Source organism: Populus trichocarpa, chromosome 5 (assembly GCF_000002775.5).
Source record: "Populus trichocarpa isolate Nisqually-1 chromosome 5, P.trichocarpa_v4.1, whole genome shotgun sequence".
NCBI classification, from domain to species: domain Eukaryota; kingdom Viridiplantae; phylum Streptophyta; class Magnoliopsida; order Malpighiales; family Salicaceae; genus Populus; species Populus trichocarpa.
The window spans coordinates 4,002,244-4,022,567 of record NC_037289.2 but is presented as its reverse complement, the minus strand read 5'-3'; the positions used below and the strand labels follow the sequence as shown (position 1 = coordinate 4,022,567).

The 20,324-nt window shown below is 34.1% G+C and overlaps 2 protein-coding genes across 4 annotated transcripts; both read right to left on the bottom strand.

The window, feature by feature from the left end:
* Window positions 1–540: 540 nt before the first annotated feature.
* LOC7466837 (ABC transporter I family member 10) lies at window positions 541–8,427 on the bottom strand. Of its 2 annotated transcripts, none has more exons than XM_002306208.4 (6): window positions 8,281–8,427; window positions 7,975–8,158; window positions 7,783–7,869; window positions 2,547–2,672; window positions 2,342–2,464; window positions 541–917 (listed from the first exon to the last, which is right to left on the bottom strand). In XM_002306208.4, exons 1-6 carry the CDS (start codon window positions 8,352–8,354, stop codon window positions 708–710), a joined length of 804 nt encoding a protein of 267 aa, XP_002306244.3. In that variant the 5' UTR covers window positions 8,355–8,427; the 3' UTR covers window positions 541–707. The 2 variants fall into 2 exon arrangements, with proteins under 2 accessions (XP_002306244.3, XP_024456537.1); XM_024600769.2 differs by lacking the exon at window positions 541–917 and adding an exon at window positions 918–2,119.
* Window positions 8,428–13,915: 5,488 nt separating this feature from the next.
* On the bottom strand, window positions 13,916–19,775 carry LOC7466836 (disease resistance protein RPV1). 2 transcript variants are annotated; one of them, XM_006382800.3, is made up of 4 exons: window positions 19,485–19,775; window positions 19,280–19,364; window positions 18,614–19,152; window positions 13,916–14,135 (listed from the first exon to the last, which is right to left on the bottom strand). In XM_006382800.3, the coding sequence occupies exons 3-4, from the start codon at window positions 19,087–19,089 to the stop codon at window positions 13,997–13,999; spliced, it is 615 nt and encodes a 204-aa protein (XP_006382862.2). In that variant the 5' UTR covers window positions 19,090–19,152; window positions 19,280–19,364; window positions 19,485–19,775; the 3' UTR covers window positions 13,916–13,996. The 2 variants fall into 2 exon arrangements, with proteins under 2 accessions (XP_006382862.2, XP_002306243.2); XM_002306207.4 differs by lacking the exon at window positions 19,280–19,364 and having other exon boundaries at window positions 19,485–19,769.
* Window positions 19,776–20,324: the final 549 nt, after the last annotated feature.

Genomic DNA, 20,324 nt, shown 5'->3' with positions numbered 1-20,324 from the left:
AAAACGTGCTTGGCTTTTAGCTTATTCAGATAATTTGGACTGCACATAACAAAATATCAAAGAGTTTGGCTATTGTACAGGAATAATCTTCACCACTGGTGGAGGCATTGCCTGACTAAGAGGTGTTTGTTTGTGTGGTTATTTTTGCATTTGAAGCAACCACAGCAAACATTATGTTTAGTTACGTCAAAAACACAGTTTAATTTTGGTGGGACTCGTGATAATTCACGTTTTGCACGTGATTTTGACGAAGCAGCTCCTGGCTGCTTTTCAAATTTCAGTGTTTACGTGTACAGGGCAATTCACTTGCACTGTGCACGCATACCGTGCATAAGCGGACACCTCTCTGTTAAAAGTATAATTTAATGTTATAATTTAATCTTTCAAGGAGTCTACTGCAGTTCAGTGCATTCTGACACACTAAAGCCGAGGGGCAACCAGTTCCTCTGACAGTCCAGCGAGACACACAACAATGTAATAGGGTTATATCCAATCACGCCTCAACGACTCTTTCAAGGGAATGAACGTAGGCATGCGAGATTGATGGTTGGAACTTGTTTCAGGATTGCTTATTACCATGCTTGGTGTTCCATAAAAAAACAGGACAAGAGAACTGGGGCAATCGGTATATTTGTAGATAACTAGGATCTGAGATCATAAACAAGAGAATTGTTAGGAACCAAAGAAAGGAATTTAAAAGAATATCCTCAAGAATTGATTCGGTTGATGTAAGAGGATTGTCTGGCTTCGATGAAATTCATTATGCTTGATCCATCACCCTGCTTGACAACCTTCCCATTTTCCATGTATAAAGCACCGTCTGCATATTCAAGTTCTTCCAATCGATGGGTCACCCATAGAGCCGTAACATCATCAGATGCATTCAAGGAGTTCTTTACGGCTTTGATCACACCAACCTAGCAATCAATATTTCAATAAGCACTATTTCTTGTTTAAAATGTATAATAATTTTCACAAAAAAAATAAAAAAATCAGAGCTTGCTGCCAAACATAAATGGAGTTCAAGCATTAAGGTGATTTAGCTGCTTTCTTTGATATGCATCTCTCCAGACAAGACATGTACTTGAAGAAGCGAAAGCAAAATATTTGATGTCAAGCTAATAGAGTGCCCATCACATCAAGCTTTCAGCAACTAAGCTTAAACATCGCACATAGATATATAGCGGTTTGTAGACGCAGGTTCTTTCAAAGTAGACCTGGTGAAGTATCTTGTAATGCTGCATTAGGAAATTGGTGCAGTTGGGAGAGGTGTGAGAAGAGAAGCAGGAAGTCTTAACAGATGAGAATGTTGTAGCGGGTGAGAACTTGGTACTAGAAATAGGTGAAGCGACTAAATATACCCAATGATTAGGAATGATGTTGGCTACTAACCTAAGGGGGTGTTTCCTAGTAAAATTTGTGGAGCACAACAGCCCAGAGGAATAATTAGCCAAAAAAGGTAATGTAGAGAGAGAAAGTGTGAGATTGGAGAGAGCTCTCATGTAAAGGAAGAGTTAGAACAAACTAGACGGATTATTTATAGTGGCAGGGATGATACCCGACTGTAGAGGTCAAGCCAGGTGTGTCAATGGTAGGATAGGCACCATGTGTCCTTACGTTATCAAAGCTCATTCAAGAAAGGTTCATGTCAACTCGGGCAACTTTAATAGGTCCCTCTCTAAGCCCACCAAACTAAGTCTCCCTCAGCATCCTGTTAGCCTAAAGATTAGGAAATATTCATATGACTTGGTGACCTCAAAGCAGTCTAATAAGGTTGGCCCAAGGTGACATTCATTAACTTCTCTTGAAAGAGCTTGAGAATGTAGCGATGATAATTTTAGATGCATGACACCTATCTTACCATTGGCATGCTAGAGGCTTAGCAAGATCTGAATGGCGAAGTATCTTACCACTGCCATTCATTACCTCATTAAGGATCCTTCTGCATTCCTTGAGAGCTTCACTCTAAAACCTCACATGCTATGTTATTGTACTCCCCAAATATTCCTAGGACACTCTCCATTTGAGTAGTAGTAGTAGTAGTAGAAAGCATCAGTCCTCATCACTGGAAATGTTCAGTCAAATCCTCCATTACTACTAGTACTAATAAGGTCCTCGCCTACAACAACATTCACATTTGTCAAGATTGTCCACTACACTCTTTGCACCAATCCTTCCTTGAGGTGGTGATGCTAACAGACAACACCGCCTCACCTACCCTACTCTGAAAGAACCTACATCTACAATGTTAAATGCCAATTCCTACCTGACTGCTTCATCTCTGTTATTATCTGACATCATCAATCATCAAAACAGCTAAATTGCACAGCAACTAATATACCTGATCAGTTTCATCTAAGAATGTTGTTAGCTCATCCAATAAGAGCACTTTACATGCTTCAGCTAGAGCACCAGCAATCGCAACCCTTTGTTTCTGACCGCCGCTGAGAGTTTGAACTGGCCTCTGATGAGGGCAGAAGAAGGTGATTATGCAAGAAACATGTAGTTAAGATATGTCTTGAAAGTTATATGGTTCATGACCCTACTTGCATGTAGGCAGACATTCCCACAGCATCCAAAGCTTTTGACACCGTGCACTTAACTTCATCCTCAGTCAGGTTCAACTTCCCAAGGCCAAATGATACATCAGCTTCGACTGTAGGCATCACAACCTGCAGTTAAAAAGGATGTTGCCTTTATCAAATTTTGTAAGTACCAGATCTCATTTTTCATAATTTTGTAGTTACGCATTAACTTTAAAGGCAGAATTGCAAGGGTACAATAAAAAATATGTTAAAGAACAAAATCAGAAATGCAAATATTGGCACAAAGTTTTTTTGTTGTCTGCTGGAAAGCAGGTCATAGAGATAATATAAAATCCAGCAATAAAGTAACTACATTTTTATGGAAGGATATTCAAGAGATGGCAATGTAAAGCATATTTGACACTATTAAATCATGTAGCTCATGAAATTGCATAACTTTTCATATTAAACTGAGTTATCTTTAAGTGGAAAGTGGAAACCGATCAAAATGAATTCTTGCAGTACTTTACAGTGAACCAACACTAACAGAAGCTGATAGGAAAAGTGCCCTTGATAAAATTACAAAAAAAGGAGCTATAATGAGTAAATGAATTTGAGAAGAAATTTCATTCTACTGCCAGATTGAATGTTTTTAGTCACTTCCCAATAAATTTTTTGATGCTATGCATCTTGCAGAAGAAAAACTCCTTTGATTAATGACAATAGGGAGAATATCTCTTCTCATTTCTTCTGTTTGATGTACAAAAGAAAGAACTTGGCAAATATGTCAAAAAGTGTGCTTATGAACCTTGTCGCACCCTTGCGGCGGAGCGCGGCGACCCTTGATTGATTTCGGTTTTGTGAATAAGAGAGTCGCCACCTAGTATTATGGTCACTAAGAACCCTAACTGGTCTTTCAGAGATTCTAAGATAAGGGACTGGTTGCGCAAAGGGAAGGTATTAACACCCCTAGTACGCTATACCTAAGGTAAGCTGCTTGGTGTTTGGTTTGCCTTGTAATTACTATGGTGTTGGTGTTCTTTTAAATAGGTTTCCTAGGATAGGTTTGCTATGATGAATGGATTTGGGTTTAAAGTCTAAAAGCAAGAACTCTTGGCCAATATGGATCATACCTTTAGATATGTCTATAAAGTGTCAAAGAGAACCGATGCAAGTCTCTTGAAATCTGTGTTTGATTCAAACTAAATTTATTATGATAGAAATCGAAGGAGATTCCATGTTCTTTAAAAGCTTATTTTTCCCTTAGTATTTCAAGAGTTTACGACTCGTAAATCACAAGGAAGAATGACAAAAATTTAGAAATCTAAGGAAATTCAGGGCGCTTTAAAAGCCTATTTTTGCCTTAATGTTTCATACTCTCACGACTTGTAAACCGTGGGGTCAAAAATTGAAATGTCTTCAATTATAATCAAGGCTTCTTTCAAGGATGTATGATGACTTATTATTCCTATAAAATTATTCTGGATATTTACCACTTATGGTTTCTTTATCCAAATATTAACAGTGAATAATAACAAGTTATTCCCAATAATATTTTGGATATCCATCCCTTTGGGATTTTTTTATCCAAACATTAACAGTGAATAATAGATGAATTCCCCCCAAAATAAGATTTTTATATTTTTTGAAATATTGACCAATACCCTTTGGAGTTTTACAAACATGTTGTAAAATCCAGAATGCAAGAAAATAATTTTTTTGTTGTGTTTAAAAAATCCATGCAAAAACATGTTTTCGAAACTTTAAATGTTTGTTTTTTTTATATAAAAAAAAACGTTAGGGTATTGACCATATGCAACATAGAAGAAAACATTTTTTATATTTTTTTTTTTTGTCAAAAACACAAGCATCACAGTTAATCGCAATTAAAGACAACAAAAAATCCCTAAGGGAGAGCGGCGACTCCTCTTGGCCAGGAGAGAAAATTAGGTTTAGGGTTTTGTGGTTGCCCTCATTTTTTAACATAAAATTGTTCCTCTGTAAATTTTCTCCTCCTTTTGCATATGGCTTGAGGTTCACTTATATATAAATCTCTACACGTGTTATTCAAGGAAATATTGCAATAATTATTATCTTTTATAACCAGCACCAACAAATCCTTAGATAAAAAATAATTATTGCAATATTTCCTTGAATAGCACGTGTAGAGATTTCTATATAAGTGAACCTCCAGCCATATGCAAAAGGAGGAGAAAATTTACAGAGGAACAATTTTAAGATAAAAATGAGGGCGACAACAAAACCCTGAACCTAATTTTCTCTCCCGACCAAGATGAGCCGCCGCGGCCCTTAGGGATTTTTGGCTTTCTTCCCCTGCGCACCTGAGAGCCCCCCCTGACTCTAGCTCTCTGATTTCCCTCACCAGAATCAACTGAAGCCACCTTCCCCCCTTCTTCCTCTGGCATTCTCTCCCAAACAGAACAAAACCCGAGCCCCTCCATTTTCCTCGTCAGCACAGGCTTCCCCCACAGAACAACCTCATCTCCCCCAACCAGGGAACGGGCAGAGCCATTCCCCGTCTCCACCGACCCATTTCACTGTCAACCACATCAATGTTGTCCTCACTGGAGACCAAACCAACAGTCGTCCCCAGCTCTTCCCCACACATATCGTGAACACCAACCTCCAGCATTCCTTCTCTCCAGATCGCGCCGACCATAGCCGCTTCAGCAGCCGCAAACGGCAGCAACCCACAGGCTAGCATCTCCAGCAGACCTAGTTCACCGCCTCCAGCAGCGACACCCCTCTCTCGTCCGTTCCTCCTCCTTGCCGCCAGTACATGGAACAAAGGAGAAGAAGACGAACAAAAGAAACAGACCTGCAGTGAAGCAGATCCAAAAGAGATCGAAACAGATCTGAAAAAAGAAGAAATAAAATCAACTGCTATTTGTGTGTTTTTATCCTTTTTGCAGGTGATGGGGAACCTCACCGCCAGCAGGAAAGTGAAGAGGGGGGAAGCCATTCCAGATCGCCCGTCCTGTGGAGTTTCTTGCAGCAGCGCGTGAACCCACACGCCGCCAATGACGGTGGTGGGTGAGAACCACGCGTCGCCACTGTTCCTGCATTGCCAAAAGTCTTCCTCTGCAATTCCTGAATATTTTGGGGTCTATTTTGCAATTTCTGAATTGTATATTATGTCGTTAGATTTGTTTTGAATTTATGGTATTTTGTATCATGTAAAAATAATGTGTGAGTGGAGCATAGTAAAAGTGATGTGTGTGCGTGTTTTTTTTTTTTGTCTTTAATTGCGATTTACTGTGATGCTTGTGTTTTTGACAAAAAAAATATAAAAAATGTTTTCTTCTATGTTGCATATGGTCAATACCCTAACGTTTTTTTTTTTATATAAAAAAAACAAACATTTAAAGTTTCGAAAACATGTTTTTGCATGGATTTTTTAAACACAACAAAAAAATTATTTTCTTGCATTCTGGATTTTACAACATGTTTGTAAAACTCCAAAGGGTATTGGTCAATATTTCAAAAAATATAAAAATCTTATTTTGGGGGGAATTCATCTATTATTCACTGTTAATGTTTGGATAAAAAAATCCCAAAGGGATGGATATCCAAAATATTATTGGGAATAACTTGTTATTATTCACTGTTAATATTTGGATAAAGAAACCATAAGTGGTAAATATCCAGAATAATTTTATAGGAATAATAAGTCATCATACATCCTTGAAAGAAGCCTTGATTTAATTGAGGACATTTCAATTTTTGACCCCACGGTTTACGAGTCGTGAGAGTATGAAACACTAAGGCAAAAATAGGCTTTTAAAGCGCCCTGGATTTCCTTAGATTTCTAAATTTTTGTCATTCCTCCTTGTGATTTACGAGTCGTAAACTCTTGAAATACTAAGGGAAAAATAAGCTTTTAAAGCACATGGAATCTCCTTCGATTTCTATCATAATAAATTTAGTTTGAATCAAACACAGATTTCAAGAGATTTGCATCGGTTCTCCTTGGTACTTTATAGACATATCTAAAGTTATGATCCATATTGGCCAAGAGTTCTTGCTTTTAGACTTTAAACCCAAATCCATTCATCATAGCAAACCTATCCTAGGAAACCTATTTAAGAGAACACCAACACCATAGCAATTAGAAGGCAAACCAAACACCAAGCAGCTTACCTTAGGTATAGCATACTAGGGGTGTTAATACCTTCCCTTTACGCAACCAGTCCCTTACCTTAGAATCTCTGAAAGACCAGTTAGGGTTCCTAGTAACCATAATACTAGGTGGCGACTCTTTTATTCACAAAACAAAAAAACCAAAATCAATCGAGGGTCGCCGCTCCACCACGACGGTGCAACAAACTTTCTCAAAAGATGTCAAAATTTAAGATAGATTATTATGGATGCGTGAAGAATTTGACAACAGATTTTTATGGATGGGTGAAAATTTTGACAATGAGACAGACTGTTTATTTCTAAATTTTTGTCCTCCAATGTTCTTTCATGGTGACAAACAGAAGAAGAATATTCAAATTTTCTTCTACCATTTATTTTTCTTCTATCTTCCTTGCTAGCCAGAAAAAGAGGGCAAGATAGTGACAGAAAGTTTATTTTCACTAAAAATATAGCGCATAACATGAGAAACAAAACCACATATTATAAAGGGAGCAGGCATGCCAAACCAGTCAAAATTAAAACAAAAATATAACTAGGATTGGCGCAAATTATAAACAGTGTGGTCCTTGTGTTGTGGCTTTCAGACATATTATAACCCGGCATATCAACAAAAAATGACTGGCAGATAGTAGCTTTAGTTTAACATTTATATTTCTCTAAACAAGAAACTAATGTTAACCTCCACACAGGATCTTTTGGGGAATTATTTTTAGAAAGAAAAACTTTTAAAATGTTTTCCCTTGGTGGATTAATAACAAAAAAGGCAATTGTCGAAATAAGAGGTAGGATACACAATTAGAGGCTCTATGAAGTAGTAGGAAATGGGATTGACAACAGCAGTAATAGATCATCATTAGATAATCATTTTCTAAAGAAACAATGTTGCAGAGCTAATCCAGCTTTGTCACCAAATAAAATGGTGTAAATACCTCAGAAATCAAGAAATGAAAGGGAAAAAAATATATTTGAAGCAAACATCAATGACAGGTATTATACAAGTTCTTCCATGTAAAATAACAGAAAGTCTCTTCTAAAGCGCTCAGAGAAAGGAACAAAATCAGCATGTATACTAGTTTTAAAGGAGGAAAAAACTAACCTGATGGTCTGGATTCTGAAAAACAAAGCTCTTAGGCCTTTTCAGATACAAGGTTCCACTAGTTGGGTTCAAAAGACCAGCCAGAATCTGTCTAATTCACAATATAGAAAACCCATCATCTCTTTCCTTCTTCAGCATCTTAAAACCCAAAATTTAACCTTTTTGAATGAACGAAGTAAAAGTTGAAGTTACCTTCAAAAGGGTAGATTTTCCACACCCATTAGGTCCAAGAAGCATCCAAAGCTGCCCAGATGGAATACTAAGAGAACAGTCCTTAAGAATGGGAACTAAATCCCCTTTCCTTGTTTTGATTGAGAAGTTTAGATTCCTACCTTCAATGGCAATATTATTGTCTTTCTCAATAACGTAATTACTCCTGCAAAAAAAATACAAGAATCAACAACGTAATATAAAAGAAGTAGAGAAAAACAAGAAAATCAGCAAGCCCGCAATCTGTTTGAAGAATTGCTAGAGAGAGAGACAGTGTGTGGTTCGTACCTTGGGGATGGAGCGGAGTGAAGAGGGGGAATGCTGGGAGGAGCAGCAGCACGAAACAGAGCGGGGAGATCCATAGGTAAAACCACTTGGTTTGAGATTATAAAGCATTCTATTGGGCTAACAAAATTAATTTGAATGGGCTGAGTGTTTAAAATTTAATGGGCTATGATTATTTAAAGAAATAATTGTGTTTTGGTTTGATTTTTTTTAATTAAAATTGTTAGATTTGTTTGGTTAAAAATACATGAGATTTTGCAAAAAAACTTTCATGAAATTGGAGTGTTTTGACATGTTAAAAAATTATAGGAACTATTTGATACCCTAATTTTTTAGAAAAATAAGATCAGAAAAAGGAAAAACTAGAACTTTATATTCAAATACAATATTTTTCAACAAAAACAAAAACTTGTTTTTTTAGTAGTTTTATATTTTTTTTTGAATCACAAAGACATGTTTTAGAGGTTATCTATAATTTATAATACATTATTTTTATTTTATATACAAGTAATTTTTATCAATGTAAATTATTAAAATTATTTTCATATTTAGTTAGTATCATAAATTTATTTATTTTATTATAAATATAATATAAAATATATATTTTTTTAAATTAACAAGTATAACATTCTCATGAAATAGAGTAAATATTTTTCAAATATATTATCATAAGTAAAAAATATTAAGATGACTTTGATTTTTTTAATGAAAAATATTTATAATTTAATATATTTCTTTCTTTAATGAAAAAAGTATTATCTGTTTTCAACAAATAATTTTTATTAATTTTTATTAAAAAATAAAAACTAAAAAAATACTTTTCTATTACTGAAAGTATCCAAAAGTTTTAACTTTGATAGGCAAATCTGGAATTGAGGTTATAAAGCTTTATTATATTACTATATTGTTTCAATTCTTAAGTTGCAATTTATTTCACTTGTTCAATGCAATCTCTACTTGGTTTCTGTAGTCCATTAATGGAGCATCGATTTCTTTTTTCTTTTTCTTTTTTCTCCAAGAAACTCTCAATTGAAGCACAAATACAGAAGGAGCTGCAACAAATGCATAAGTACTAGCTTGGTGTAATGTGAAGTAATGTAGATTGGAAGTTTACATTTTCCAAACGTTAAGAGAATGCAAGGCTTGTGGTATGGGTTTTAAAATACTTGAAAAATATATCATCGTCATCTATATAAATGATTTATCATCTATGTAACATATATTTTTATTATTATTTCCATTAATACAAGTTGCATATCAAATGGATCGACAATGAGCTTCATCCAACACACATAATAAATATACTAAAAGGCATGAGAGATTCATAATTTATTTTTAAGTTATTTCTCAAATTCATCTTTTTTCTTTCAAAAATAAAAAAAATAAAATAAAGACTGGTTGTGAGGATTTCAAATTAAGCTCATTGTTGGACGAATAATGTAGAGTCAAGGTCAAATTAAATGATTATTAGATAAATCTACATAAAAATTAAGTCTACGAACGTAATTAAATTTTTAATAAGCCAATTTAATTTTATCATGGGCCAAATTAAATTTTAATTATGTTTAAGAATTAATTTGAATTTGATTGAAGGATTTGATTAGGTGCAATAACTTAATTATTCTTTAAATGAGTCAAATTAATTTTATTAGGGGTTTAATTTGTGAAAAATTAAGTTTGGGAGCCCAATTTGAGTTTAATTGAGAAGATCGGAATTTTAGGAGACCAAATTTAATTTTCACCAAATCAATTGATTGAAATCAGGGGCAAAAGCACAAGATAATTAAAGTTTTGGGGTCAATTAGGGGTTAAATTGAAAAAATCCGCAGTAAAGAACCAACCTGCAAAAGACATCGAACTATAAAGACCAGCCACTGACGCTGGCCGCCAACTCCTCAATCAACGCTGCCACCAACCTCACGTCAACCCCTCCCCGTCATGACTAGCCAGACCTCCAGCTCGGCACCTCGACTCCAAGTAGTGTCGCCCCTCTCCTCGTTGCAACAGGATTGCTTCATGCATAACGAATTCTCGTTCTGCATGCAATATAATTAATTAGCATGGTTGTCAGGCTGAGCCAACAACCATGCGGGCCTGGGCCAGACCTGTCTTGCACAATGCCTTCTTACATGGTGATATATGTTGTTACCTATTTTTGGGTTCCTATAAAAAAAAATACAAAAAAATATATATAAAAAAATATTCGGAAGAAATCCAAAAAATAATAGGAGCGAGAAAAGGATGCTGGAATGCTGAAAAAGGGTCAAAATTGGTTAAGGAGGTTCAAAAATACAAGAATTGAAATTTGACAATATATTTTTAACTGGTGAGAGTCCTGTTGACAAGGAAAATTCAATTTTTGAGGAAGAAAAGTCCAAAATTAGATGTTTGAGATGAAGGTTTAAAGTCATTGATAAGAACCATTTGACAAGCTTTAACTGTGAGCATACAAAAAAATTGATGGCTTTTGAAAAATGGGTGTCACAGTCTAGGTTGACTTGGTTGACCACTGTTGAGGCTTACTGGAGCAATTACAATGTAAACATCATTAGAAACCATATGAAGTTGGTAGAGGAGGTCTATACCTTTTGTTTCGATCAAATCTTGCTTAATTTGAAAGTTTGTAGCTTCACATTCATTTATTCAAAGATGTCAACCCGATCAGCCCAGAATCTAAAACTATAGTGATGGTTGATCAGGGATAAGGTGTTGGAGACTTCTATGGAAGAATTGAGATGTAAACATCTAATTTCATGTAAACAAAGTTGTAGAGGGGATGTTCTTTTTCCATTTGTAAAAAACCTCATGTTATTTGGAGGCTAGAACTCCAAAACAAGCTTTTAGAAGGTGCCAAATCAATCATCCAAAACTGCCAGGGAAGGAGATGAACAGTAGGTGAATGATGCGTCATCAAGATTGAATCCCTAGAAGTTAAGGTTTTTAAATTGGGATCTGACATATTTTACTTTAGTCCTTATTCTTCTAATTGCTTTAAAATTACACCTGTAATAGTCTTATCAACTCTTAATTTAATGCAATTTCATCCCTATCAAACTCAATCATCAACTCCAAAGTTTAACGCCATTTTCATCTTGGCCCTTTTTTAGATTTGTACATTTGGACCTTTAATTGACTATCAAACTTTTAATTTTCTACAATTTGGCCCTTGAAGTCTCACGCCTTTTACGATTTGGTCCTTAGTTTTTAATTTCTTCAATCAAACCTTTAATTGGCTATTAAACTTTATTTTTTTTACAATTAAGCCCCTACTTTGACCAATTAAACTTTTCAAAGTCTAATTTCAGTCCCTAGACTTCAATTTCTTCAAATTAACACCCGAATTTACTCAAAAAAACTAATTTTCCCTGTAATCAAGTCCTCAATAAAATTGATTAAACCTTCCAAAATTCTCATTGAGTCCTTAGTCATCCTAAATTTGTATTTCTTTACCCTAAAAAAATATTTTCACCGAATGGGTCTTTTATAAATCAAAATTGGGTCACCAACTTTTCCTCTTGTCATTTTGGTCCATCACCACTAATATGGGCAATCTTCTGGCTTTCTTCATATGTATTCTTTTGTATTTTTGTATTTTCTTTTTGTATTTTTTTCTTTTCTTGATTTTTTTTAGGTCAAAGATGAGTAACAACATGAAGCACATCTTTTATTGATTTTGTGGTCCACTTAAATACACATGAAAATGTTGATAACAAAACTCCAAATTAGGATGCATAACGCCTCTTAAATTAGGATGCATCTTCTAGAGCACTTTCTTAATATGATGGGATAAGATGAAAGTGCCTCTGTTGAAATATGTTTTCTTTAATACTTAAAAAAGAAATATTCCATCTTGTAAAGTAACTATTGTATGCTTTTCTAATTTTTCTATAACATTTCAAAGAAAACATTTACCTACAAATTGAGAAGAGATTTGGTTAAATAAAGCTTCAACGTGTGTTGACTTGCCTATACCACCCATACCCCAAATTCATATCGTACGTACAGCTGGTGATCCAATGCATGGTAACGACTCCACACTTGGGATCCCTGGAACGCGTAGTCGCAATGAAAATGATAAATTTAAAATTTTCAGGAGTTCCAAGGATCTTATTAGATAAATCTAGAGTTCTTTAGGGTTATATATATTAACTGAAGATTAAATATTATTTTTTACTTTGAATAATTGCTTTAAGGATAGGTTGTCGCAAACCACAAGTCTTCCAAGTGTCCGACCTCTAACGACAATCCACACGAACTACTAGTAAGAAATCTTTTAAACCCTTGTAGGAGATAGGGATTGCTATACCTTAGAGTGCTAGATATTTTCTTTTGTGTTTAAGTGTTTTTGAATTATATTGTCTTGTATTGTCATATACTGTGTAAAAAATAAAAGGCATAATATTCTATTTATAGAAAAACCTAAAAACCATATAAATGAAAACAATATCAATTTACCCATTAAATAATATTACATATATTATTTTAAGATGATTTTATAAATTGATTCAATCAATTTCTTACTTGATTGTTTCTAGTTATAGAAGTGTAATCTACTGAATTAATTACATTTTAGTCCTTAATTTCTAAAACTTATTTCAAATCAAGTCATATTTGATTAATTATCTCATTTTAATTTCTTACCAATGACTCTCATGTGAGTGACCTATTAGGTTCCCTAATAAGTTGACCCAAATATAAATCATAATACTAAATAAAATAGAATTAAATAAATTAAACAATTTAATTTATCACCAATTCAACAATTGATTGATTTATATTTGACGATCAAGATAATGTCTAACAACTTATCATGATCCTTCAAGTATTAAAAAAGTCATAAGTTGTTTGACTTAACTTTTTAGTGATCAGTTTCTCAATGTAATTATTATTCATTCATTAAGAATATTTCAATTTAGACATTATATTATGAAGTATGTCTGCTTTGTTAAATTATTTTAGTTCTCAACGCTATAGTTATTAATTCTTTAAATAAGATTTGAAACTCTTTTCAAATATCATTCCACCCCGGTCAAAGATTTCACAATCAATACTATTTGATAATAGATATAATATTTTTTCTAATTCATTTAGGGTGATGAATCCTTTCTTGATTACTTAAATACCTTTATATAGTTTATGCTATACACAATATCTACCCGTTTTTTACCCTTGATTATGATAACGTGTGGTTAATCAAAGCATAACACTCTCTATATAAGATAACTTAATGATCTCTACTCTAAGGATCACTTACACAAATTTCACGTGAGCGTTTTTATAAAAATAAGTGATTTCTCCATATAGAATTCTATAAGAGTCAATTCAATATATATATTATCTGACAAGCACCTCCATATTAGTTTAAGGTATCCCTCATACCTTAGTTTATTAGAGTAGTTGCTTCATTTCATAAAGAAAAGAACATAATATGCATTAGTATCAATAATTCTAATTAATATACAATCTTAATAGAACATTGACTAGGAATATTTGGGAATAACGTTTTGATGCAATAGAAATCTCATAATAATAATAACTTTATAATTTTTTATGCAAACATTTTTTGTTCAACAAGCTTTATCTTTACTCTAAATTCATTAATCAAACATTAGATTCGTTAATCAGATATAATTGAATATTAAAGATAAATAAAGCCTTTATTAAAAATAAATACGTTTTAAGTGAATAAATTTAGTGTTACGTGTAACCAACCGATTGGTTACATGAAATATTCATTATCATCAACCTTTCCAATACATGAACCAATTTCAACCAAGTTACCAAAATTGCTTGAGGATAAAGGTTTTAGCTCCTTCCTAATGTAATCAACAATTTCCTGGACTAGTTCAGACTCTTTCCTGGGAAACATGTATAACAAATAAACATAGTAAGTGGAAACAATCACATAAAACTCAAAGGTATTTTAGAAGGTTCTGTACACATAAAATTCTATGTATTAAAAATACATTAAATTAATGGTGAAACAATTATAATAATGAATTTGATTACAGGTAATAGGTGAAAACTCTCTTGAGATGCTCTTTATGTGCACAAATCCAATGATTAATAGTCAGATCTGAATCTTACTTAGATGGAAAAGATATTTACGCGAGCTTGAAAGCTTTAATTGTATGAGATTTTAACTTGATTTTATTTAATAAAGATGAAGAATATTCACACGAGCCTAAAAGCTTTAACCGTGTGATATCTTAACTTGATTTTATTTGATGAAGATGAAGAATATCCACATGAGCTTGAAATATTTAACCATGTGAGATCTTAATTTGATTCTATTTGATGAAGACAAAGAGTATTCAAACAAGCAAGCTTTAACAATGTGAGATTTTAAATTTGGCTTGATTTAATGAAGACAAATAGTATTAACATGAGTCTAAAAGTTTTAACCATGTGAGATCTTAACTTGATTTTATTTGATGAAGGAAATGATTTTGATCCCTTACTTGATTTGATTTGAATAAGGGAAAGGATTTTGATCCCTTGCTTCCTTAGTGAACTTGAATTTCTTTGAGAGAATTGCTGCTACCCATTTTTGAAGTATTTTTGAAAAACAATAGCAAAAAACAACGAAAACCCAAAAAGTATGTTCTTGATATATTTGCATTGTTTTCAACATTTTCAGCATTGCCTTAAAAGGATTCAAATTTCAAATGTTTTTTCAATACGTTGGGCTTTTAATGCGTTATTTTTAAAATCATTGATTTTTCTTATTGAGTCAATGTTAATATTGCTCTTTTTTTTAAAAAAATCAAAATACAAATGTTGGACCAAGCAATTGGGGAAGAAGGAAAAAATTTTCACCTATAAATAGGTGTTCATATACACACAAAAAGGGGGGGCCATAAAAAAAACACTAGATCTATTCCCTCTACACAGACCCACTACCACCTACACAAAAAAGCCTCAGCCATCCTCCACCCTCACCTCATTTGCTTAACCAAACCATCCCTCCCTCCTGTCACGTCCCTCCACTTCTTTATTAAAAAAACAATTGAACCATATTAAAAAAAACACAGAACAAATCCACCATCTTTCCCCATCATCAGTTATCCCACCAGGCGCCCTTCATCACCAATGCCCCTACCTCCACATCATAGCCCACAAGCTCCAGTTTTGGTTTCATAACCAACAACCTTCCCTCCTTACCAACTGAAGCCTCCCACCAAATCCTAGCAAACCATTCAACCCACACCAACCTCTAAATACTAGCACAAAAACCCATCACCATCAAACCATCAGCAATGCTTACCCTTCTCACTTAATAGACTACCAAGAGCATACATAGACATTCATGTAAGTAAATCCATGCTCACTAGCCACCATAGCTCCTCCACTCCAGCCCATATGTGGCAACATCCACAGATCCAACAGCCTTTACCCACCACCATATCCACGACAAAGCCACCATCCACAATCATGTTTTCCCCTCTCTTTTGATTCCAATTATGGTCATCAACACAACAACCCGTCACTGCCATTAACTAAAGCAGAAACCCAGTCACGCCAACAACCTTTTAGTCCTGAAATAGAGAAGAAAAAACATTGATCTTCACCACTGGCCTAGGGAGAAAGAAAGGAAAAGGGGGACTAGAGCTTTGGGAGGCCACATCTCTCTCATCGAAGAACTAGAAGGAACACCTCCATTGGAGTGAATAGGAGAGAGAGGAGTTTCAGATCCAGTAGCCAGCCATCCTCCAGTAGTGGCGATGTGTGAATCCACGTGCCAACAATAATCCCAGTAATTCTCGTATACACTAAACGCCTCAAAAGGTCGATTTATGAACTCAAACCATTCTTGGACACATTGCTAAAATATTATGAATTTTGGAACTAAATGTTTATTGTTTTGTATAATATTTGGACTTTTTTGTACTGTTAATTTGGTTTGATTTGTGTTTGGATTTCGAAATAATTTGATTCATTGCGTTGAATTATGGATTTATTTTATGGGTTATGATTGCTTTGTGAACGTTAATATTAACGTATGAGTTTGTTTTGGTGTCAGTGTTTGGTTTATTTGAATTAGCATGAAATTTGAATGAAGCATGTGACATTATTAAAATCGGTGTGAATGTTCGGTGTTTGCTTGCTTTTAAGTCAAATTTTGAATAGTAAATAATTTGTTTTAAATTGATATATTGTTCGATTTAAAACATATTATTGTGTTTCGTTGAACGTGGCTTTAGTCAAATTTTTAAAAGTTCGATGACAATTTTGCAAATCAATTTTGATTCCTCCACTTTTGTTTTCACCCTTTCATATTTAGTATTGGAATTGTGACCTACACGCGAGGTGCTTTTTCAATATTAAACAAATCGATTCTCTTCTACACAAAAAAACAACAAAAAATCTTTTCTTCAAAAATACAATTTCTATTTTAATTTGCATATGGACAAGTCTCTCAAAAATATAAAAAATATCATATCATATCTCCATACAAAAATTCAAGAATATGTATTTTCATGCATTTTAGGATTTAATAACTTGTTTATTAAACTCTAAAATATCCAAAACGGTGTCGTTTTGAACAGTAAAAAAAGGGACCAGACGACATGTCGTCTCGTGATTGTTCATCTTCTTCTCCATTTAAGTCAGAAAAAGCTATTTGAGTGGCCTCTTTCTCAAGGCATTTAATGTCTTATCTCTCCACCAAATGACAAAACTTGCACGCAAACTATGACTTGACATCTAACCACACCCAAGTGTGGTCCTTTCTGGTCGATTAAAGCCACAACAGTTGTGGCACCACCTTAAAGTGGCCAACCCGACCAGCCCCTTTGCAGTAACTTTTCCAGGCCATGATGACAACCTTGAGCCAACGGTTAAGATCCTTCCGAGTCGAATCAATGGCTAAAATTTGGCACCATTGAAGACAAAATAAAGGTGGATTCCATGGCCTGGAGAGGAGAAATCAGAAGCCAAAGTCTGGAAAAAAAATCAGTCATTTCCCTAGTTTCCATTTTTCTTCTCCCCGACACCTCTTCTTCCTCTTCTTTCACTGCACCTTCGCTGCCAGCGCCACCACTAACCACTCCTCGGTCTTTCTTACACCACTAAAAACGCAACTAGCAACATTCCTTCTTCGGCAAGGCAAGTTTTCCCTTCCTTTTCACCTCCTAAAAACCCCATGGCTCTTACATTCCTTTTCACTAGGTTGGGCCAGTGACCATTCGAGTTTGGGCTGGATCCAGCCCAAATGGTTGGGCCGTGTTTAGCTTAGTAAAAAAAAAGGGGCAGTTTGTTTGGCTACCGGTTGGTCCAACCTGACCCGGCTGGGTCTGACCTAGTTGGTTGGGTCAGGCCCAACCCAATATAATAATAATAATATAAAAAAACAAAAAAAATTCCAAACGATTCCAATGGTCATTTCAAAATATTTGTGATTTTCACGCATGTTTTTCTACCAATTTTGTATAATATCAGGCTGTATACTTACACTGTAAGATATAGATTCGGTATTGAAATACCCGGTTTTCTCTGAAATATTTTCAAAAAAATTTGAAAATTAAAAAAAAATCTCAAATTTTTTTTAATTAATTTCCTCTTTCCAAAAAACCAATAAAGAAACAAAAAATGTTTTGTTATCATGCATACGGTCAAATCCTAAAAAATTTCCAAGTATATTTTGATAAAAAAAACAAAAAAAAATACATCTTTCTCATGTTTTAAAATGAAAAATAGGTATCGTAATCAGTTTACGATTGGGGTTTGGTCAAAATATTAAAAGCCCTTCATCAATCATTTTGTTCACTTTATATTTAAAGTGTTAAGGTTTAGTTGTAGATTTTAATACTTGAGAGTGTAAAACTACACAGTAAAGTATATGATCAGATATTAAAGATACAAAAACAAAAATTATAAATAAATAAATAAATACGATGCTAAAATTTAGATCTTAGAGCAGTTAGGATTTAACTTAATAAGATAAAGACTCTCTCATGAAAAAAGATTTGTCTTAGATCTTAGAAAAAAGAATAGAAAGTTGACATAAAAAAATAATCAAACAACAATACAGCTTAACTCAGGTAGGGTGTACTGGAAATGATGTGTTTTCCCCTTACACAACCAACCTCTTACCTGGACTCTAACAAGCCACTAATTTACTAATAATTATAATAATAAATTACAACTCCTAAATTTTAATAATAATTTTATAATTAAATCCAAAACTTTTTGCTTTTTCAATGCCTCCATGAAGGAGAAAAACACGTCATTGTCATTCTACATCACCCGTGACATTGTCAAATAAATGATGCTTATACTGATATCAAACAAGGAGTGAAAATAAAGAAAAAAGAAATTAAAGGTAATAACTTACTTAGTGTCATTAAAATGCCAGCCTTCTAGATCAGCTATTTCGATCAAAACACGTTTCCAATTGTCCACCTTGTCTGAACTGATTTTTTTCTGATGCTCGGAAAGTGCATTTCCATAACTGTTACTCAGCTCTCGGACATGGGTTGGATCAACATGGTAAAATACTGGTATAACAATTTGCTGTAACGTTTGCCTGCATTCGAGGATCTTCTCCAGTTCTTCCAAACACCAAGGAGAATCTGCATAGTTTTTGGAGAAAATGACGATTGAAACATTTGATTGTTCGATTTTTTCCAAGAGGATCCGTGAGATCTCTTCTCCAGCACCAAGTTTGTAGTCGATAAATGTTTCGATTTCATTTTGATCTAGAGCATCATAAAGATGTCTAAGGAAGTTATGGCGGACGTCAGCACCTCTAAAACTAAGGAACACATCATACTTCCATAGAGGAGTAACGGCGGAAGAGCTTGACGCCATAATACAAAAGTTGGCACAAGTGAGCGTACGTGGAGAGTTTTGGTGAAGATCAAGATGAATATCCTGAAACAATAAGCACACAATTTTAGATACTAAAACCCGAATTAAAAAGGACATGAATATCCGAGTGTAAAAATTTACACTGAATTCCAACTTCAAAAAGTAGTATAGAATTATAAAAGGATAATACATTTTCAACATGCAACAGTACTGCGCTTTTGAAATCTGATATGAATGTTTTACATCAAATTCCTCCACTATTCATTAACAGCCCGCTGCGCCAAGGAAAAAAAAATCTTCATGGAAAGATTATCAAGACTCCAAAACAACGTAAATGACTGCAAAGAACAAACAAATAATGATAAAAGAGAGAGCGACATAGGAAATAACTCTACCAGTTAACCAAAGGGCCTAATGATCTTTCACCATGTATTCGCCAAGACGCTAGCTATTGTATAGAGAGAATCATTCTTTCGCTTCAAAGAGATCAACTGAAGAGAAGTTTAGTTAAATTTCCAGGAAGAAACGTTTTTAAAGCTAACCTACTCCTGTTTGCGTGTATGAACTAAAGCAAATTAGACGCGCGTGATTAACAAACAAAGACTGAACATTTTCTCTTAATTATTCTGTAAATCATGATTTGACGAACCCATTAACCAAAGACCTAAGATATAAAAAGGCATTAACTATATGTTATAGCTAGGCAACCCCACCAACATGTTGCAGCTCAAATTGATGCACTGCTTGGAAAAGGATATATTGTCTAGCTGATAGCAGCCTATCAGGAATCAAGTGGAGGGCCGACCAGTTTCATAACTACTGATTTGATATATGTCGCTATTCAGAGTTAATATTTCCTTCACGCCTGTTTTGTCCCACATTGCAGTTTTGATAGAAAATAAATTTCAAGAGGACCCGACAGATTGAGAGTAGAATGACCATATCACGAGGTAAAGCGCAAGTGGACGAGCAAGTTGATTAGATAATAATTTAATCAGTTGGAAAGGAAGCAATTGTCGACTGGTTCCAGGCTTCCAGCTTGTAGGTAAATGGGATTCAAATATTTTTATTTTTGTTTACTTATTTTTTCAACTACAAACCTTAACTTTTTCTGTATATGGAATTCCACCTTTTCAAAATTTTGAGTTTAAATTAACCTTTTCTTTTCTATGATTAATTTTTTGTTTTTAAATAAAAATTTAGTTGATAATTAAATTCTAGAGCTTTCGCATGGT